The sequence below is a fragment of the Culex pipiens genome, chromosome 2 (assembly GCF_016801865.2).
Source record: "Culex pipiens pallens isolate TS chromosome 2, TS_CPP_V2, whole genome shotgun sequence".
NCBI lineage: Eukaryota > Metazoa > Arthropoda > Insecta > Diptera > Culicidae > Culex > Culex pipiens.
In genome coordinates this window covers 56,761,098-56,784,408 of record NC_068938.1, presented here as the reverse complement: position 1 = coordinate 56,784,408, position 23,311 = coordinate 56,761,098, and the positions used below count along the sequence as shown (strand labels likewise).

Below are 23,311 nucleotides of genomic sequence, written 5' to 3'. Positions count from 1 at the left end.
AACTTCAATTAACAGCAAATAATGGACTCCATTAAACCGAAAATTGTGCGCCACCCCCCACCCATCTTCCTCCCCCGCCTCAAAAAAGGCCGGAAAATTTAATAGCCCCACGGTCACGGACGACCATCCTGGTTGGCCCGACTGAGTGTCCTTGCCCAGGTGAACGGAAAATGGGACTTTATTTCATTATACCGAGAGCGCCGAAAATCAAAATGGCAGAGCTCGGAAGATTCGGCGACGACCAACGACGGGGTGGTTTGGGTTGATTATTTTGGGACTCGGGGGGCGGTGGCACGGCAACAGATGTTCGCCGGGGGGGGGGGGATTGTATAAAAAAATCAACCCACCCCGTGACGATACGCACACACACACGGGGACAAACGGCAAACAAAAATCGATATCCGCTCCTCGGTTCTTGTAGTTGGGGAGTGAGAGAACAACAAACCTCGACCGTAAAATGGGCTCTGGGAGGGCTGATGGACCCGTTGATTGAAGGGAAAATAAAAGGGGGAAAACAGCGCCGTGACGCAAATGTAACAAAAAACAGGCAGCAGGCAGACGGTTATGTTTTAACGCTAATTAAATAAATTTTTACTATCGCGGTCGGGAAAAACCTGGAAAGGTATGAGAACACCTATTGACATGCGGTTGACGTGGAATGTGTGTGTGTGTGTGTGTGTGTGTTTTTTCTAAAATACTCATGTAAAAACATATAAATATTCTTCATAAATTCTTAAATTCTTAAATCTTAAATCCTTAAATTCTTAAATTCTTAAATTCTTAAATTCTTAAATTCTTAAATTCTTAAATTCTTAAATTCTTAAATTCTTAAATTCTTAAATTCATAAATTCTTAAATTCTTAAATTCTTAAATTCTTTTTTTTTTTTTTTTTTTTTTTTTTGGGAGGGTGATCCAGCCGCACATCGTTGATGTTGAAACCTCTAAACTGGGCCCTCGTCCTGTCACGTCAACTACAACTAGAATCAGATCTGCCAATGAATTAGTACACTTCGACCAAATAAACACTGACGCTGTATGGATCTGACTCTAGAATAAATGCACAGTTGTGTGTTATTCATAAGTCCAACTTATTCAATTATTCATAGAAGCCCAAATATTCATTTGCTAACTACTTTGGATTGAAAATCAAAATTTTAATCTAAAATCCTCTAAACTTAATGTTCAAAACTAAACGTTCCTTTAACTGTTGCAGTACTACTTCTATCAAAAAACAATAAAAATTTGTGAACTGATATACAAATAGGATAGAAACCGCGATTTGAAAAAGAAATGACCATTTACGTCAAAAGATCCGTAGTTCCTCGATTCGCAACAATGGTCGATACAACCATAATCCGAAAACCGTTAGTTCAACAGATCAACGAATTTTGTCCGATATCATTACATTATTGATTGATCGAGACTCTATGGACAGTTTGACATAAAAGAATGCCTAGTATTCTACATCAATCAAAGTTTATTGACAGCATTACTCTAACTTAACAATTGCAACTAAATTTATCATCAAATAGATTTGGAAAGCATACAGATTTATTTTAAATGCTAATGCTAAGCAATAAATCAATTGTACTATCAAAAAGTCCCACCTAAATCCCACATTGTGATAGTGAAAAAGTCACAGAAGCAGCGGTGTCTTGTGCAATTGTGATATTTTCACTATCGGAGAACTACCTAGTTCACGAAGACAGCTTATCGGTCAACGCTTAAGCCCTGGGGCTGCGGCAAAGCGAGTTCTCGTAGCATGAAGTGGTGTCCATAGTGCTTATAAAAAAAGAATGTATACCCAAATTTTAACTAATGCACTAGGATCAAATCATGCCCCTTGACTTTACAAGGCCCAGGGAAATTCTTAAATTCTTAAATTCTTAAATTCTTAAATTCTTAAATTCTTAAATTCTTAAATTCTTAAATTCTTAAATTCTTAAATTCTTAAATTCTTAAATTCTTAAATTCTTAAATTCTTAAATTCTTAAATTCTTAAATTCTTAAATTCTTAAATTCTTAAATTCTTAAATTCTTAAATTCTTAAATTCTTAAATTCTTAAATTCTTAAATGCACTCTGTCATATGAATTCAAATCCGAAATAAGTTTCTCACATATAAAAACCGAACTTGGCGGGATTCATCCCTTTTTTTTTTTTTGAAAATTCACCATGTTCTTCCGAGTGCTGCGCAAAATCAAACTTTTTTTCAGTAAAATCGCTGTATCTCGCCAATAGTTCATTTTAGTTTGAGTTCTACATTGATTATTATGTAAAATTGTCCGGGGAACACGATGGTGATAAAATAAAACAAATAAAAATATAAGGAATTGCTCAGAACTGAATTTTAATACTTAAAACGTTAAAATATAATATTAGTTGGCATTTAAGGGTTAAAATTTTATTTTTATCGAATTCCCTGGAAAATTTTCTTTTAAATGCAACCTGTAAAAAGTATGTGCTCAAATAGTTGCAAAGTTATGATTAAAAGAAAAAAAAGTTTTTTAGAAAATCGTCAAAAAAGAGGGCGGTGCTAAAAAAAAAGAGGGATGGTCCAATCAGCACCAAATTGGGATTTCTGTTAACTATCGATAGATGAACGTTCCCTCCAAGTTTGGTGGGTCGAGTCCAAAAGTGTACTCAGTTGACCTGGAATGACCCATTTGCAACGGCATAAATTCATACCTCTAAATTCATAAATTCTTGAATTCTGCAATTCCACAATTTTTTAATTATTAGCTTCTTAAATTCTTTTCCAATAACAGAGACATTTTTGGAGTCATAATTGTTACGCGCAAAATAACTTAAGAGTGTAAGAAACGTTGTAGCGTTCTAAATTTGACAGCTAGTCTCTAGAATTTTCTTGTTGCCACTGGCGGAAGTAGTGAACGAAGAGGAGGAGAAGAAGAAATACAAGTAAAAAGCTACTCGCGCGGTTAAGACGTGTTTTTTATTCCGCAATAAAATCTAGTTAGTAATACAGTCCACGCGTTCCCTTTTCCACTGACCAATCCGAAGAACATTTGGTCCACGTCGAGCCGGATGTGGGATCAGTGGAATTGAAGGACAGTTTCTCGGTTCGTGCGCGAGTCGGGAAAGAATCGACGTGTTCCGCGACGGTTGCGACGGTCGTGGCGCGCGATTCCGCTTGCACGCTCTGCAGCGGATAGTGGTTCCGGAGACTGCGGTTACCGGACGGGAGTTTCTGCGCGGTCGAGTCCGACCGAAAGAAGATTCCGGGTGCTTGCGAGTGCCGGAGAAGTGAAGGTCGGTGTGCAGAAACGTGAAAGAGGCTGGACGGGCGAAAAGTGAAAGTGGAGGTCTAACCTCAAAATAGGAAGAGCCGGAACTTGCGAGTTCCTGAAAAGTGGAAAGACCTCGCTGGAAGATTCCGATACGGATTGAAGCGAGAAAAAAGTGAGAAAAAGAAGTGCGATTTCGGGTGATGTTTTTACGCTCTGGGCGCGTAAAGAAAGTGTTGTTCCCTTCGCCATCGACGCCATTTTCGACGCCAACGGGTGTGCTGAGTGCGCCGCTTAGTATTTGTGAGCAGAAAGAAGCGGCGGAAAGAAGAAGAAGGGAGCGAGAAATGGCCGAAAGCATCGATGCGTTGGACCAGTGCTGCCAGGCAGCCAAGGCAAAAGTGAGTCGTATTCGGAAGGCGATTTTGGATGCAAAACAGGACCACACAAAGTTTGCGTACAATGCCCTCAAATTGTATGCGAAGCAAGTCGACGCGGCCTACGATGAGTACAACAGCTTCACGAATCGCATCTACCTCGTCGATCCAAAGAAGAAGCAAGAATTTGAGACGAAGTTCATCGACTTCGAGGAACTCTACGAGTTCGTCCGGATCGCTCTGAGCGAGATGATGCAGCAGTACGAGGACGCCGAAAAGGCTGCGGCAGAGGTGGCTGCCTTTGAGAGGGAGAAACAACTGCTCGCGCTGAAGTTCCGCAACGATGCTGTCGCAGTTACTAACGTCCCAGCGAACCCTGTGCCGTACCAAATTCCACCTTCGTTGCTGTTGCAGCAGACGCCTTTGCCGACCTTTGACGGTCGGTACGACCAGTGGCACAAATTCAAAGCAAGGTTTTGCGACATTGTGAATCGGTGCACGGCGGATTCTCCAGCGACAAAACTCCATTATCTGGACAAGGCGTTGGTCGGAGATGCACAGGGAGTGATCGACGAGCAAACCCTCAACGACAATAACTACGAGGGCGCCTGGAGAATTCTAATCGAGCGGTACGAGAACATCCCAATGGTGGTCCATGGTCACGTCACGAAGCTTCTGAACCTGAAGCCGATGGCTAGGGAGTCATCGCTGGAACTACGGAGGCTGCTCGACGACTGCACGAAGCGTGTGGAATCCCTAGAGTTCCACAAACTAAAGATGGACAAGATGGCTGAGGCCATCGTGATCACGCTGCTGACCTCGAAGCTGGACCCGAGTACCCGACGCAGCTGGGAAGCATCGTGTGACTACGGAAAGCTGCCGGTGTTCAAGGACACGGTGGCATTTTTGCGAAAGCACTCACACGTGCTGGAGCGGTGTGAGCAAAGCAGTACGGTGACAAAACCCAAAGTGGCGGCACTGAGGACCCAGACTCCAACCGTCACAAGTAAGGCGCACTCGGTGACGGTCTCGAAGACGAATGAAGGTTGTGCCGTGTGCGGAGCTACTCACTCGGTCGAAGCTTGTGGCGCATTCAAGAAGCTGATCGTCGAAGAACGATACTCGAAGGCGAAGCAGTTTGGATTGTGCTTCCTGTGCCTGAATCGTGGCCATCGCACAAATACTTGCAAGAAGACCGATCTGTGCACAGCTTGCAAGAAGAAGCACCACGCGCTGCTGCATCCTGACGAGAAGAAACTCGATACGCCCGATGCAGAACGGCGATCGGCGGAGGAGCAGGAGACGAGTTCCAGTTGCCCGAAACCACCGCTGACGGCGGCGAAGTGTTCGATCCCGAACGAACGAACGAAGAGTCTGCAGACCAAGCAGGTGTTGCTGGCGACGGCAGTTGTGTTGGCGTACGACTCCAGTGGCGCCGCGCACAAGTGTCGAGTGCTACTCGACTCCGGAGCGATGGCGAACTTCATGTCAACACGGATGGCGGAACTGCTGCGACTGCGAAAGGAGAGTGCTAACGTCCCGATAGACGGAGTGAACGGGATGAAGACCGTAGTGAAGTACAAAGTGAGTGCTAAAGTGGTATCCAGAACAACCAGTTTCGAGACGACGTTGGAGTACTTGATTGTCCCCCGAGTGACTGGCGCTTTACCAGCGATGAAGATCGATCCGAAGGGCTGGCACATTCCCGAGTCGATGCTGCTGGCCGACCCCAAGTTCTACGAGCCAGCGCGGGTCGATATGCTCGTCGGCGCCGAGCTATTTTTTGACGTGCTCCGAGAAGGTAAACTAAAACTGGCCCCCAATCTACCTCTGCTTCAAGAAAGCCAACTCGGGTGGCTTGTCTCTGGACCTGTGGCCGAAACTGCGGATATCGGCACCGTGAAGGTGTGTCACGTTGAGGCACTGGACGATCCTGAGGAGCAACTGACCGAACTGCTGCGGCGGTTCTGGACCATCGACGAGCTCGGAGGTGACGCGTCACCTAAGCCTGAAGACACGTGTGAGTTGAACTTCCTGGAAACTCACCGCAGAACGAACGATGGTCGCTACGTGGTGAAATTGCCGTTCCGCGAGAACGTTGGGGAGCTCGGGGAATCCCGAGAGCAAGCGATGCGGCGGTTCGTGGCGCTAGAGCGCCGCTTGGAGAAATACCCGGTGATGAAACAAATGTACGTCGACTTCATCAACGAGTATCTGGCACTGGGTCACTGCCGAGTGGTGACAAGTGCCGAGCCAACGAACGCAGACGCCTACTACCTTCCGCACCATTGCGTGATCAAGCCGGACAGCTCCACAACAAAATTGCGTGTGGTATTTGACGCCTCAGCGAAGAGCAGCACAGATTTGTCGTTGAACGATGTGATGGAGATCGGACCCACGGTGCAGGACTCGTTGTTCAACATTCTCTTGAGATTTCGCTTGCACAAGTTCGTGTTCACCGCCGATGTCCCGAAAATGTACCGGCAGGTAATAGTCGACGAAGCTCACCGGAAGTATCAACGGATCCTGTGGAGGGACAACGCTGGTCAGCCGATCAAGGAATTGGAGTTGAACACAGTCACTTACGGGACAGCAGCAGCACCCTTCTTGGCGACTCGAGCGATTGTACAGCTGGCACGAGATGAGCAGAAAGATTTTCCGGTTGCGAGCAAGGTCGTCGAGGAGTGCTTCTACGTTGATGATGTGCTAACTGGGGCTGACTCACTTCCGGAAGCAAAGGAGCTTCAAAGAGATTTGATCGCGCTGTTGGAGAGAGGAGGGTTTAAGCTCCATAAATGGTGTGCTAACGACGAATCGCTGCTTGAGGACATCCCAGTTGATGCTCAGGAGCAACAGTTCAACCTCGACGATTGCAACGCCAGCGGCGTTGTAAAAACGCTCGGAATCTTGTGGGATCCAGTCGGAGATGAATTTATGTACCACGTTCAACCCTTCAACGGCTGCTCTGAAGTTCCGACGAAGCAAATGGTTTTGTCTGAAATGTCAAAACTTTTCGATCCCCACGGCCTGCTTGCACCAACCATTCTGATCGCGAAACTCCTGATGCAGCAACTTTGGCAAGCGAATGTGGGATGGAAGGACCCGATTCCGCAGGAGCAGCTTCGAACCTGGAACCGATTTCGATCTGAGCTAAGCTGCCTGAACTCGCTGCGGATCAATCGGCGAATCACTGTTGACGATGCGGTTGATGTGGAGCTGCACGGGTACGCCGACGCGTCCAAGGTGGCGTACGGGTGCTCGATATACCTGAAAAGCTTCAAGCGAGACGGAACGACGGAGATGCAGCTGATTTGCGGAAAGTCGCGTGTCGCGCCAATGAAGGAGCTGCAGCGGAACGAGAAGCAGGATGCAACGCCTGACGAGCAGACGATTCCGCGGCTTGAGCTGTGTGCTGCGTTGTTGCTAGCCGAAATCCTTGAAAAAGTGCGCGAAACCTTAGCAATACCTATCGAAAAGGTAAAGCTTTGGTCCGACTCGAAAATAGTGCTGTGTTGGTTGAAACGAATGAAGCCTGGTACGCCAGTGTTCGTGCAAAATCGTGTGAAGAAGATCCTGAAGCTGTTTCCTGCTCACATGTGGCACTACATCTCGACGCTGCACAACCCTGCGGATTTGGTGTCGCGTGGGGTCTTTCCGGCAGAATTGATCCACTGCGATGGTTGGTGGTTCGGTCCCGTTGAGCACGCTGAACCGTGGCAGCAGAACTGCGAAGCGGAATTGGAACCGGAAGAACACGGGGAACCTCTCCAGGTTGTCGCTGCAGTTCTACCCAACGAGCCGAAGAAACAGCTGGACCCATACGACGTGATTTTGGAACAAAGCGACTATCGCAGACTGCAGCGTGTTTTTGCGCACTTGACTCGCTTCATCTTCAACTGCCGATCGAAGCAGAACAAGGTTGCGCGTAGAACGGGACGACTTGGCGGCCGAGACTTCGGCGAGGCGCAACGAGCAATGGTGAGTGTTGTGCAGCAATTTGTCTACAAGGATGAGATCGATTGCATTCAGAAGAACCGTGCCGTCAAGGGAAAGCTGCGAAACCTGAACCCGATATACGACAAAGACGACAAGCTGCTCCGGGTCGGCGGTCGTATAAGAAATTCGGATCTGCCCAAGGACCAGAAACACCCAATGATCCTGCCGGAAAACAACCACTTCACGGAGATCCTTATCAAAGCTTTGCATAAGGAACATCTCCACGTTGGACTCAACGGACTGCTTGCGGTCATCCGACGACGGTTCTGGCCAGTAAACGCTAAACGAACCATTCACCGGGTCCTGAAAGGGACTGGAATGGATTACGCCGGGCCGTTCTACGTCAAAGTGGGACGAATGAGATCGAAGGTGAAGGTGTACGTGTGTCTTTTTGTGTGCATGGCAATCAAGGCCGTACACCTAGAGTTGGTGGGCTCCCTGACGACGGAAGGATTCCTGGCAGCTCTACAGCGATTTGTGAACCGACGAGGGACGCCGTCCGAACTATATTCTGATAACGGAACAAACTTTCGAGGAGGAAATCGAGAGCTGTCAGAATTAGTCGAGTTGCTGCGATCCCAGATTCTGCAAGAGAAGGTGGATGCATTTTGCCAGCCGAGGGGAATCACCTGGAACTTTAACCCCCCCAAGGCACCCCACCAAGGAGGCATTTGGGAAGCGAACGTGAAATGCATGAAGTCGCACCTGTGCAAGACCTTGACTGAGAGCTACCTGACCTTTGAAGAACTGAACACCTTGCTCATCCAGGTAGAAGGAATCCTCAACTCAAGGCCCCTTGTGCAGCTGACGGACGACCCCTTCGATTACGAAGCACTGAGTCCCGGCCATTTTTTGGTTGGACGAGAATTGACCGCAGTGGCGGAGCCACTGTACGATGATTGGAAGGAGTCGAGTCTGTCCCGATACCAACTGGTTCAGAAACGTATGCAGCACTTTTGGAAGCGATGGTCAAGCGAATACGTCACTGGACTGCAGAAGCGGGGCAAATGGTACAAGGAACCTGCGCTACTTCGGAAGGGAATGCTAGTGCTGTTGAAGGAAGACAACGTGCCACCGAAGACTTGGAAGCTAGGCCGCATCATCGAAACACACCCAGGGAAGGACGGGATCGTACGTGTGATCACGGTGCGCACAGGCAACGGAGTCTACAAGCGGCCGACGACGCAGGTTGCGGTTCTACCCATAGACGACAACACAGTTCCAGCGGAGTCCCAGGAGTAGTGAGGCCCTTGCCCCACCGGGGGGAGGATGTTACGCGCAAAATAACTTAAGAGTGTAAGAAACGTTGTAGCGTTCTAAATTTGACAGCTAGTCTCTAGAATTTTCTTGTTGCCACTGGCGGAAGTAGTTAACGAAGAGGAGGAGAAGAAGAAATACAAGTAAAAAGCTACTCGCGCGGTTAAGACGTGTTTTTTATTCCGCAATAAAATCTAGTTAGTAATACAGTCCACGCGTTCCCTTTTCCACTGACCAATCCGAAGAACAATAATTTTAGATTAGAAAACCAAATTTAATTTTTTATTAAATTTTGATTTATCAATTTTCATAATATTTGATGTCATAATTCCTTTCAACTGTTTAATTAATAATTTTTGAAGTTATTTATTATTTTGTTTAAATTTGATTGTTTTCATTTTTGAATTTAAGATTTTTTGAATTTCAGAATATTATAATTTAAGAATTTTCAACTTTTTAACCCCTTCCCGCCCAGAGCAAAATTGATATTTTTTACGTTTTTCACCATTACTCGTAACTGGACGACCAAATTGGATGAAATTTTGATGGTTATAAGGTAACATTCTATTTAAACTAACGCATGTTGAAGCTGGTTGAAAAAATGCATGGTTGCAGAGAAATTTAATGTTGAAGAAAAAAATTAGTGGTGCTCTGGAGTAACCATGGGCGTTAGAGGGTTAAATTTACAAATTTCATTACCGTCATCAGGGGTTATATTGGGCCTGGGGGTGAGATTGAGTCATACAAAAATGCAGAAATTTGTATGACTCAATCTCACCTCCCAGACCCAATGTCACCCTTGATGACGGTTTGTTAAATTTTCATAATTTTGGAAATTTCATTTGATTTTTGATATTTTTGAGTTTTGAATTATTCAATTTTAGTTCTTGGTTTTAATATTGTTGTATATTTTTGTAATTTCTTAGTTTAAATTTTTTTATTTATTGAATATTTTTATTTTGGAATTTCTGAATTGCAGAATTTGCAATTTTTTTTTGGGTGTTTTATTATTGTTTTTTGTTGATTTTTTTTCTGCCAGAAAATTTAATGATTATTATAAGGCTTTTTCCTCTGGTTTAACTTATTTTGAGCAGAAAACAAAATCGATTCTTTTAATTTCAAGATTCTACGTTTTCAGATTCGGCAATTTGGAATATTAAATATTATTACATTGAAATAGTAGTTTATGCAACAAGTTGCAAAAAGAGGATTTTTTCAGCACGAGTCGTACATTTATCCAACGAGGTTCACCGAGTTGGATAAATACGAAGAGTGCTGAAAAAATCAAGTTTTGCAACGAGTTCCATACAACATTTTTTGCAATTCCGAAAAACACCCATTGAGTGAAATTTTATGTCAAATTTTCATGTATTTTGTCAATAAATCGTTTAAATAAAAAAAAATGTTGAAAAGTGTTACTTTTCGAAACAAGTGCTGAAAAGTTCAACTTTTCAGCACCCATTTCAGTGCTGAAAAGTAGAACTTTTCAGCATTTATTTTGAAAAGTGTTGCTATTCGATTCTGTTATTTTTGGTACAGAAAAGTAGGCTATTTCGTCGTTCAAGAATGACAGGAAAAGTACGTAGTTTCACGACGGAATTGCAAAAACAAAATTATTTAATGTTTACATACGTTATTTGATTTTTTTGCAAACAAGCACCACGCAAAAAAAAGGTCACAGTCGAGCTGGATCACAAAAGGTCTTAGACGTCAATTAACAGCGCAAAAAAAAAACCCTCAAAAGCCACTTTTCCGTTTCTGTTACTTTTCAACTGCGTTCCGTTTAAGGTATTTTTTTTGTGACTCTTTCCTTGACTGTTTCTTGTACTTTTTTTTATATGAGTTTCTTCATTTATAATTTGTTTTAGAGCATTTTCCAAAAAAAAATGTTTCCAAAAAATTAAGAAAATGTATGCTTCCGCTTGAATTTCAGAAATTCTCGGGAAATTAAAAAAAAATCCGGGAAACGGGAAATATTTTTTACGGGAAATTACGGGAATTTTTTCCCGCTCTAGCCACGACTGCTCCTTGTATCTTGATAAGAGATTTTCTGAACGAGTTAGTAGCTTAGGCAAAGTTTCTCGGGTGGCTTTGGATAGAGTTTAAAATGTTTTCATCGCGTTTTTGAAATTCAAAAAAATATGTTTTTTGAACAAAGATATCGTTTGTTGGTAATGAAAAACGGATCAATAGTTTCCAAGATATCGTTTTGAGCTAATTGGGTAGCACTAAGAAATATCAGTATCTCAGTTTTTCCTCATTTCCGTTTTCTGAAAGACTATTATATCGACGTGATTGTGATTCGCGATCGTGATAGATTTTCTGAAAACTTTGAAGAATAGGTAAATTTTTGTTTGAGATCGAAAATATTCTTTGCCTTTTTAAAATAGCAGTTTAAATCAAGGGGCTGGAAACTCTAATATTACTTAGGAATTCTGAGTAAACTAACGAGATTCCAGTATACTTGTTAGTATACTAACCGAAAAGCAATAAACTGTTAGTATTTTAAGATACTCTCAGTATATTGGTAAGTATTCTGGCTATATGTAAAGGAAATAATAAGTATACTAACATATATTTTGATATACTGGTTAACATAATAATTATAGCTCTAAGAGTTTCCAACCCCTTGGTTTAAATTGAAACATCACAGAGAAGTCTCACTATTTATTTGCTTATGTAGGTATTGCTGTTGTCCATTAATCACACATAAAAAAAACATGAAACTAATTGTATAATTGCGGCATCTCGCTGCCCTCGCGTTATGTTGTGCGGTGTCAATGCAATAAAACGAGTAATGGCGATGATAGCCACCACCGCCGCCGCACACAAGTCGTGAAGAATGCAAAGGTCACACCCGCCTGTCACCAACCCGATCCCAGCCAACATTCTATGAATCCGGATTGGTTGTTTGTGGTGGTGATGGTGAAGTTGGAAGAAGGCATTTCAGGAATTCTTCGCCGTCACGTCGTTGTCGTCTCACTCCACTTTTCACCGCTAGAGCAGGCTGAGTCGCGAAGTCTGTGTGGGACGCTGACGGTGGTGCCCTTAAGGCTGCCGGTGATGTTTTATGTTGTAGCGGAATAATGCACATCATGTGTCGTCGTCGGCGGCGGCGTTTTCTTGTTGGAAGTTGCAGGATCGCTTCGAGGTGTGTTGGGGCACAAATTGCCCCAAGTTTCTGAACTGGGCTCAACCAGGCACTACACACTGCTGCTGCTGCTAGTAGTGGCAAAACGGATAGACCAGGAGGCGGCGAGGAGAGTTATTAAATTTCCACTATTACGCCATCGCGCGCACTCTCTAAGGCTGTTTCATTCAAGAAATGCGCGGCTCAAAACTGCACCGTCGTCGTGGGATGTAATGTGTGCGGCGGCGCGCACGATGTGTGCTGGTGTTTTCGGTTGCATGCACAATATGAATATATGATAATATGTATCTAGATGTAGGCGAAGTGGATCGACGCTACTTTTAAAAAATATCTACCAAATTTGTAATAGTACGGGACACATTCCTACAGCTTATCTTCTATCTATCTATATATCTATATATATAAAAAATTTCGACGGTTTTGTTCGAACGCGTATCAATTCAACACGGAACGTCGGATCGAGGTGCTCTTTGTTGCGTTGGGTTCGTATAAGTTCAAGGAAGGTTCTTACGCCAAAAAGTTACAGCTTTGGCCACTCTGGAACCGATTCCGGAAAATCTGCCGATTGTATGGGAAAAGTTGCGTAAAACCAAATTTTGATCACAGGAGGCGGAATAAGCAAATACTTTCTGTAAGTTTTTTGAAAACTTTTTCTTACTCTTGTCTATTCTATAATTATAAGTAATAATGTTATTCGATTGAATTACGATGTAAAACGCAGCTGAAAGGAACACCAAAACTCTGTTATGTATCTAAATGAACTCATTGTAACTTGATTATTCACAAATAAAACCGAATTGAATTGAAAAAATAAGCAAATACGCTAAAAACGTCAAAAACGAAAAAAGACAAAACGAAGTTTGTCGGGGTTAACTTGTGTACAGATAAGAACTCATAGTGACATAACCATTGATTTACAAATATAAACAATTTTTTAGGCTAAAGGCAAGTACGGAGCTCGGGATAAACTCAAAACTACAACAAAAAAAAACGCTCAAGAAACGGTCAAGAAAAGGATCACGAAATTATTTTTCTTAAGCGATACGCAGCTGAAAAGGAACAGAAACGGATAGGAGCGTTTGACGTTTGCAATATGTTTCGATGAAAAAATCGAATAATTTGGATTTGCTAGCGCGAATGTGACTGAAAATTACAAACGTTTGGATAATGTTATTTTTTTATAATGTTATATTATTTAAAATCCAGATCTCAAAACGCAGAACGTAATACAAAAAATTTAAAGGACGGAGCTAGTTTTTTCTTATTTGCTCAGAACGAAAAAAACAGGCAGAAAAACAAAAAATTCAGAAATGCCTATTTTTTTAAAATTTTATAAATCCAAAACTCTTTGGAAAAAAATAAATATATTAAAGCTCAAACATACAAGACATTCAAAACTTTAGAAATTTCAAAACATTAAATTTTCTGAATTTAAAAATTAAAGCTTCTAAAATAAAAACGAAAATTAAGAAATTCACAAATAAAAAAAACATGTATAAGGTTCTGAAATTTAAAAAAAACTATGATTTTAAAATCTAAAAATTTGAAAACGCTAAAATTGAAATATTCAGAAACCCCAAAATTAAAAAAAACTCTACATTTAAAAAAAATAGAGATTTCAAAATTAAGTGGTCTAAAATTTAGAAAAAAAATTTAGGTTTCAAACAAAGTTTTAAAATTCGAAAATCAAGTTCAAAAATTGAAATATGCATACGATAAAAAATTTAGTAACCTCAAAATTTAAAAAAATAGTTTAAGAAAAAAAATCAATTTGAAAATTAAAATAGAAGTGCAAAAATTAAAAGCTTTAAAAATCAAAAAAATTAAAAAAATAAAAATTCTAAGACCAAAAAAAATTAAATTCTAAAATACAAAAATAAACATGATTTTAAAATCTAAAAATTTACAATTCTCAGAGTTTAACATTTAAATATCAAAAACCCCAAAATTTAAAAAACTCAAAAAATATAAATTAAAAAAACTCAAAAAATCTAAATAAAAAAACCTCAAAAATTCTAAGATTAAGGAGTCTATAAATAAAAATAATAAAAATTAAAAAAAATCAAATTTTAAAACAAGGTTTAAAAACATTCAAGAACTACAAAATGTATTAGTTTAAAAATTTGAAAAAAAAAAATTAAAAAAAAATTGACATTTTGAAGTTTTATAATCCATAAATCTAAAAATTTATGAATTCTTGATTTTCTTGAAATTTTGAAAATAAAAAACAAGGTTTTAAACTTCAAAAATCTAAAAAATTATGAATTTTCAAGCTCAAAAATTAAATATTTATAAAATAAATATTCAGCAACTTCAAAATTCAAAAATTGACAATTTTAGAAAAATATAAATTTAAATTAAAAATTTTTTTTTTTTTTTTTTTTTGGAGGGTGGTCCAGCCGCACATCGTTGATGTTGAAACCTCTAAACTGGGCCCTCGTCCTGTCACGTCCGTCAGTAGTCTTGTCGTACATTACAACTAGAATCAGATCTGCCAATGAATTAGTACACTTCGACCAAATAAACACTGACGCTGTATGGATCTGACTCTAGAATAAATGTACAGTTGTGTGTTATTCATAAGTCCAACTTATTCAATTATTCATTTAAGTCCAAATATTCATTTGCTAACTACTTTGGATTGAAAATCTAAATTTTATTCTAAAATCCTCTAAACTTAATGTTCGAAACTAAACGTTCCTTTAACTGTTGTAGTACTACTTCTATCAAAAACAATAAAAAATTTGTGAACTAATATACAAATAGGATAGAAATCGCGATTTGAAAAAGAAATGACCATTTACGTCAAAAGATCCGTAGTTCCTCGATTCGCAACAATGGTCGATACAACCATAATCCGAAAACCGTTAGTTCAACAGATCAACGAATTTTGTCCGATATCATTACATTATTGATTGATCGAGACTCTATGAACAATTTGACATACACGAATGCCTAGTATTCTACATCAATCAAAGTTTAATGACAGCATTACTCTAACTTAACAATTGCAACTAAATTTATCATCAAATAGATTTGGAAAGCATACAGATTTATTTTAAACGCTAATGCTAAGCAACAAATCAATTGTACTATCCTAAAGTCCCACCTAAATCCCACATTGTGATAGTGAAAAAGTCACAGAAGCAGCGGTGTCTTGTGCAATTGTGATATTTTCACTATCGGAGAACTACCTAGTTCACGAAGACAGCTTATCGGTCAACGCTTAAGCCCTGGGGCTGCGACAAAGCGAGTTCTCGTAGCATGAAGTGGTGTCCATAGTGCTTATAAAAAAGAATGTATACCCAAATTTTAACTAATGCACACAGCAAAAAAGGTAGTAAAATGCCTGCATGTAATGAAGGGGCATGTAAAAAAATATATGTGATATTACACGGTTTTTGCAGTACTCCCCTTCGCTATTTTTCCTAACACCATTTACACCCAATTTGTGTAATAATCACTGCATAATCCTTTAGAGTGTTGTTGATGGCGAAATGTCATAACAGTCAGTTTCGTCTTCGCAAGTTCGCGCACACCCGACAATTTTTTCGTTTTCAAACAGAATCGGTTCCAAAATCACCTCTGTTTGTGATTAACTTGTCGCAGCAACTGGACATTGTCCCGGGCGGGCGTCCAACTCCTGCTCAAGTGGAACCGTAGTCATTCCGATGTTGGCGGAAGTAAACAAAAAAGTGAGGAGATTTCCAGCTCCAGTTCTGGCAGAGGAAGCGGCTGCAGTAAGCTAAACTCCGGCGCAAAAAAAGCGGTCTCGATCGGCCTCCGCCTCTTTCGACCTCGAGCACCTGCAGCGTCACCGGAAATTGCAGAAACTCGCACAAACAGCAAACGGATGACGTCCAAGGACGAGGAGTAAGTTTGATTGAGAAATGATTTCGTGTGATAATAAGAAAACTAATATTTTATTTTTTGCATGAACGTCATCTACGTAGAGAACGCGACCAGTTGGTGCAGATCGGAAGTGTGCCGAAGGTGATTACGTGGCAGTCAAGTCCCCGCCGCAGATCACCACCCGAAGGTAACACAGACGGCATCGGCATTGGCGGTGGAGGTGGAAGTATGAGCACGGACACGATCCTCGATCTGTTCATAACTCGATAATCTTCCTGGCCGGGTGCTCCTGATCAGTTACGACTCGGAACTATTTGCTGCAACGTCACCTGTTCATTCACTTGGGCCGTGTGGCCTGACCTGCTCCCTGTGTTTCTGTACCGACTGTGGCAAGGTTCACGTTTGCAAGCTGGAGCGAACCTATCCAACAGCTGAGAAAATCACATTGCGAGGCGTTGATCACCGGCAACCAGACCCAGCCATGTTCGAGCTGCTGTACAAGATGGCCATCGACATTGTTCCTTTGACCAAGTTCATTTCGCGCAAACATCAAATTGAGGAGCATCACAAACAAAACAATAACTGACAGTCTTTTACCAGGTATCAACATATTGTATTTGTAATTTTTCTGGTTGAATGATGAAATATAACATTTTTCGGAAAAACTTGGTGTTTATTATTTGACATTTAACTTCTGAAGTAACCAATTCGATATCTGTCCAGGAGGGAAAATAATAATCTGTGTAATATTATTTTTTTTTTACGTTTTTTTTTACATCAAATTGAGGAGCATCACAAACAAAACAATAACTGACAGTCTTTTACCAGGTATCAACATATTGTATTTGTAATTTTTCTGGTTGAATGATGAAATATAACATTTTTCGGAAAAACTTGGTGTTTATTATTTGACATTTAACTTCTGAAGTAACCAATTCGATATCTGTCCAGGAGGGAAAATAATAATCTGTGTAATATTACACGTTTAAAGGGGTACACGCAGGAATGTAATTTTAAGTGTTTATTTTGACCAAAGTGATGTGCATGCTTTTGCATGCGATTTTACCATCGGATTTTTTGCTGTGCACTAGGATCAAATCATGCCCCTTGACTTTACAAGGCCCAGGGAATTTAAAGAATTGAAAGAATTGAAAGAATTTAAAGAAGCTAAAGAATTTAAAGAATTTAAAGAATTTAAAGAATTTAAAGAATTTAAAGAATTTAAAGAATTTAAAGAATTTAAAGAATTTAAAGAATTTAAAGAATTTAAAGAATTTAAAGAATTTAAAGAATTTAAAGAATTTAATGAATTTAAAGAATTTAAAGAATTTAAAGAATTTAAAGAATTTAAAAAAATTAAAGAATTTAAAGAATTTAAAGAATTTAAAAATTTAAAGAATTTAAAGAATTTAAAGCATTTAAAGAATTAAAAGAATTTAAATAATTTAAAGAATCTAAAGAATTTGAATAATTAAAAAAAGAGGTTAATTTGAAGAATTAAAAGAACTTGAACAATTTATTTTTTAAAAGAATTTACAGAATTTACCGAATTTAAAGAATTTAAATGAATTTAAAGAATTTGAAGAATTTAAAGAATATAAAGAATTTAAAGAATTGAAAGAATTGAAAGAATTGAAAGAATTGAAAGAATTTAATGAATTCAAAGAATTTAAAGAATTTTTTTCATAATTTACGAATTTAAAAAATTCAAGAATTTCAAGAATTTAAAGAATTTTAATAATTTAAAAAAAATAAATAATTGAAAGAATTTAAAGAATTTAATTAATTAAAAAAAATAATTAATTTAAAAAATAAAAAAAAATAAAAAAAAATATGCTTTAAAGAATTTAAAGAGCTCAATGAATTTGAAGAATTGAAAGCATTGAAAGAATTTAAAAACAAAATTAAATAATTTGAAGAATTTAAAGAATTCGTTTCGTTTTCGTTTTCGTTTTACGGAGCAAGGTGGGGGACGCGGCCTCAAGTCAGTCCAAGTCCGGTTTCTTGTGGAAAAAAGGGTAGTGGCCGAACTAGTATTGCATACAAAATGAACACCACCGGAAGATATAGGGGATCGGGAGGGGGAAGGTGAAAGAAAATTAGTGTTGGTGTGAGTAGTAAGAACTTGGATGACTTGAGCAGTTACGTTAATCTAACTTTAAAACTGAATAAAGGAAATATGAAGTTGTGATTCAAAGTAAAAAGGCCCGGAATAAATTAAATTATTAGTTAATTAAATAAGAAAATGTAACTGATCGGAGATCTATACAAAAGAAATCTATGATGTATTCCAAATTTAAAGGAAATAAAAAAATACTGGAGAACAAAAGATGAAAACTAACTGCCGACCTGTCGCGTCCGTCAGTATTACACTTCGACCAAATCAACTAATCATTTAAGTCCAATTATTCATCTACGGAAAACTAACTAACTTTAATCAACAACCTAAACTGTCTGAAACTGTCTGAAAGTAAATTTAATCTCAAATCCTCAAATGTTTTATTACAACGCCAAATAAGGTAAAGGACTTTGTTTTAAAACCAGTCTTGCCGCTTCCAAAAACCAATAAACATAAATGAACAGTTCATGAACATAAATGAACAGTTCATAAGTTGAACACTCGTCATTAAGACAACTATTTCGAGCCTTTCATTTCATTAGGGCATAAAGGCTTGCAAACAAGAGTGCATCTCTATCATACCATATGTAAACTGTCATTTAAGTGAAGGAGACACACTCCTGTTCACAAAACCCATGCGCCCTTTTGAAATGTTAGGCTCCATTTGATCGTCAAGGCTCCAGTAGATCCTCGATTCGCAACAATATTCGATACAACCATAATCCGAAACCCGTTAGTTCAACAGATTAACGAATTTTGTCCGATATCATTACATTATTGATTGACCGAGACTCTATGGAAATTTTGACAAATCAAAATGCTTTGTATTATTACTTAAATGGAAGTTTAAAATTTATGCAAGTAACAATAATTTTAAATAAAATTCAAAATCTATTCTATCCTACAATGCCTAGAAGAGGCCTCTGTTTCTGTTGTGAGTAAGCGCTGGTTTCAGAGTTCATTTTTCAATTTAAAAGGGGTGGGAGACGACTAATTTGCTTCATGAACTCCTACTCGGCCTTGGGACCACCTCTTAAGACACTGATGGCTCCTAGCTAAGAATTAAACCTAGACACAGCGTCGAGGCCCGCTTCGCATGGCAAAAATGTTGGCTGGGGGGAAGTGATATTATCAGGAAATTTTATTTTAAAGCCAACATTGCTAACGGCGTCGAGGTCCTTACTCATGCCCAAGGAAATTTAAATTAAAAAATTGGAAATTAAAAAAAAACAAAAGGCAATTGAAAATTCTGAAGCTCCAAAACAAAAAAAAATAAAATTTTAAAGGATTCAATAAGCTTAATAAAGCTCAATATAATTAGAAAAATTAAAAGTGCAAAAAAAAACAGTTTTAAAAAAAAATATAATTTTAGAGTTCAAAAATTAAAAGCTTGAAAAATCTAAAAAAATAAATAAAAATTTCTAAAAACTGTAAAACCAAAAAAATAAAGTTCTAAAATACAAAAAAACATGATTTTAAAATCTAAAAATTTAAAATTCTAAGAGTTTAACATTTAAATGTCAAAAACTCAAAAATTGAAAAAAAAATCAAAAAACTCAAAAATTTAAAAAAAAATCAAAAAACTCAAAAATTCTGAAACTTTGAAAATTCCAAAAATAAAATATCAAGGTTTAAAAATATTCAAGAATTACAAAATGTATTACTAAAAAAAATGAAAAAAAATTTGAGACAATTTTGAAGATCTAAAATTTAAAAATTTATGAAATCTTGATTTTCAAGTTCAAAAATGTAAATATTTAGTAACTTCCAAATTTTAAAATTTACAATTTTAGAAAAAAAATAATTTAAAAATTTGGAAAATTTAAAGAACTTAACAAACAATTGAAAATTCAGAAGCTTATATATTATATAATATAAAATAAAAACAAAAAAATGAAAATTTTGGAGAATTCAAAACTTAATATAATTTGAAAAATTAGAAGTTCAAAAATTAAAAAAAAAATCAGCCGTTCAAAAAATAATAATTTTGGAGTTCTGAAATTTAAAAATAATAAACAAACAGAAATTTTAATGCTTTTTATAATTTAAAAACGTGAATACAGTGGACTCTCTGGCTGTCGATCTTCTCGATATCAATATTGCTCCAGCTGTCAATAAATTTTTCAGTCCCTTCCAATAGATTGCTTTGATTTTCCATTCTATAATTTGATAACTCCCGCTGTCGACGGTCCCTTCAATATCGACAACGAGAGAGTTCACTGTATTTTGAAATTCAGAAATTCAAAAAATCAAAATAAAAAAAAAAGATATTTAAAAAATCAATTGGAAAAATGAAAATTCAGTTCGAACTCGATTATCCGAAGTCTTTGCCATTACATCTCCGGATAATCGAAACACGAAATTTTTAATTTTCTCAAAATTTTCCTAGCCTAAAATCTTACTCAAACAATGCAATCTGATTTTCTGTAAGCTAAATCTGGCGGCATTTATGAGTTCAAGCAATTTAGAATTTCAGAATGACTTTTCATAATTTTTTGTATTTTTTTATGAAAATTTAACAGTTTAAATTTTTTAACTTAAGTTTTAATTTTTTAGATTTTTTATTTTTTTTATTTTTTTATATTCATTTATTTTTTATTCAAAAAAATCTCACGTACCATCACACGCTCAAATCAAACTGTCAACTTTTCTTCAGAAAAGAAGGCACAACTTGTCTTGACCGCGTTCCTTACGAGCTTCGTACTAAGCTTAAATCCAAAACATTGAGTAGTAAGCTACTTGGTATAGAGAAAACGTTGAGAAAATACTAGTCGCTGTACAATAAAAAAAATCAACAACAGTAAACCATGCTCCAGCTTCCCAAACCTTGTGTCCAAAGTCACCCCCTCACACGCTACCATGACAATATTATGTGGTGCGTAGCGTACCCCCAACAAGTGGGAGTCAGTTAGTGGAGTCAACCAGCGTGTATATGAAGGAAGATAAAGTCGTATCACACTTACGGAATTGGTGTGCTTCAGACGTGCGATCGCATGCTTGTTGCCGCCGACCACATTCCCGCCACCGACGACTCCGGTCACCGCAGTTGCTGCCACTCCGAGGCCGCCAATTCCAGCTCCCTGAGGCGGTAGTGGTGGCAACACGGTTGTCGGCGTTGCTGCTGCTGGCAGGCCAATTCCGGCTCCAAGGAGGCAACCGGTGCCACCCCCGATGGCCGCCGATCCGTGATTGATTCCAAACTCGCTGTGGTCCGACAGACTAATTGGCAATTTTCGATCAGTCATTTATTGCGTTATTTTCCGTTTTCTTGAGATGGGGTGGGTTGTAACACAGTCGGACACTCGGGCTGATAGCGACCGAGACTCTTCACACGTACATTTGGCACATACACACACACTTGACACTTGTTGGGACACTCGACACTAAACTCCCCAGAGGACTCACATGCTGGACCGTGACGGAACAAAGATGCGAAGAGATGGCCGGGCGTTTTTTTTTTCGGGCGGTTGATAAAATACACAAAGTAAAATTTATGTATTCACTTGTATCTTTTCTTTTTTTCTCTCTTTCTGCGTGGACACACTATTTGCACTCAAACACACACGAATTTCGCGCGCCCGAAGCCCCTTGCCAGCGAGAGGAAAACTGATAATGCAGCTTTGTTACATGCACCACACAACACACGGCGCGGAGAAAAACTGGTTCTGCCTTGCGCTCCAAGCTTCAAGCCGCGCACAATTGTATAATTTTGCCTTCTCGCTTACAGTGGAATGCATATGATACTGGAGCAAAACGCACAAACACACACACACATACTAAGCTAAGCCGTGGCTGCTGTTTCTATTGCACAGTTGCGCTGCTGCTGCTGCTGAGATATCTTCGACATGGCCTGGCGAAGCAGCTGGAAGTGCGGACGGCGACGACGACGTTCTACATCATTGCAGTTTTGCATCGCGATGGTCACGGCGGAGCAGCATCATCATTAGCATAGATTTACCGCTGCCTGTTGGGTTGGGTTTAAGCAGTTCAGCCGCGTGACTGATGCTGCTGCTGCGAAGTGATGACGATGATGATGACGATGTTGTGGTTAAGGTCTCCTGCAAAGAGAAACAAGTTGGAGCTGGGTTAGAATGGGATGAATTTTTATTCTGTTGGTAGGTTTGTATTGCGAAGTGTTTCCCGTTAGGCAGAAATGACCCACAAACGGAGATGATGTAATTCATATTTGTGGCCCTAAGAAATTCATATTAGTAAATCAAATCGTAATCGATTTTCTAGTGAAAATCGTGTTCGTTCAATAGACTAATTTTTCTGTTACATTCTTAGTGGAATTCCATATAAACTGTAACGGGAACTGCAGGAGCGACGAAGCTAGATATATATATTTTTTTATTAGGCTGGTACGAATTTTATTTAAAGTTTTCTACAAAATGCAGTTTCTTTAATCCACAAAATTTCAAAAAAAATTAAAAGAACATTAATCAACAATTCTTTGAAATAAACCGCAAAAAAGCTTTTTTTATTTTTTTTGTATTTAAAATTATTTTAATTATTCAACGATAAAACAACGATGAACAAATTGCATTTAAATATTTTGCATAAAAATTATGTGTTTTAATTCAACTGATTAGTAACATAAAACATATTTTTTTTTTTTTTTTTTTTTTGGGAGGGTGATCCAGCCGCACATCGTTGATGTCGAAACCTCTAAACTGGGCCCTCGTCCTGTCACGTCCGTCAGTAGTCTTGTCGTACATTACAACTAGAATCAGATCTGCCAATGAATTAGTACACTTCGACCAAATAAACACTGACGCTGTATGGATCTGACTCTAGAATAAATGCACAGTTGTGTGTTATTCATAAGTCCAAAATGTTCAATTATTCATATAAGTCCAAATATTCATTTGCGGATAACTACCTAACTTGAATTGAATACAAGATTTAAAGTAACCTATCCGAAAGCTACTCTTATTTCAAATCCCCGAAATTTTAATTAATTTCAAACATTAAAAATAGATTAACAGTTCATATTTTACAAGTCGTGAATTGAAAAAGAGACGACCATTTGATCGTCAGAATTCCAGTAGATCCTCGATTCGCAACAATGGTCGATACAATCATAATCCGACAACCGTTAGTTCAACAGATCAACGAATTTAGTCCGATATCATTTCACTATTGATTGATCGAGACTCTACGGAAATTTTGACAAATCATAATGGTTTTTATGCTACTTGAATGAAAATCATCGATTCTGATAGAATTACTAAATTCACTGTTACTTATTTTGTCCCTAAATAACTAAATGCAAAGTATTAAAAGTTGATATTTATAGTTAAAATCCTAAATT

The 23,311-nt window shown here is 38.6% G+C and overlaps 1 protein-coding gene across 1 annotated transcript in view; it reads right to left on the bottom strand.

Moving 5' to 3' along the window:
• LOC120418602 (rap guanine nucleotide exchange factor 2) overlaps window positions 1–22,046 on the bottom strand; it is a 38,764-nt gene extending 16,718 nt beyond the window's left edge. Inside the window, exon 1 of the mRNA XM_039581045.2 lies at window positions 20,961–22,046. Coding sequence (XP_039436979.1) covers window positions 20,961–21,242 — 282 coding nt within the window. The 5' untranslated portion in view covers window positions 21,243–22,046. The remainder of the gene's footprint in view (window positions 1–20,960) is intronic.
• Between the last annotated feature and the right edge of the window lie 1,265 nt (window positions 22,047–23,311).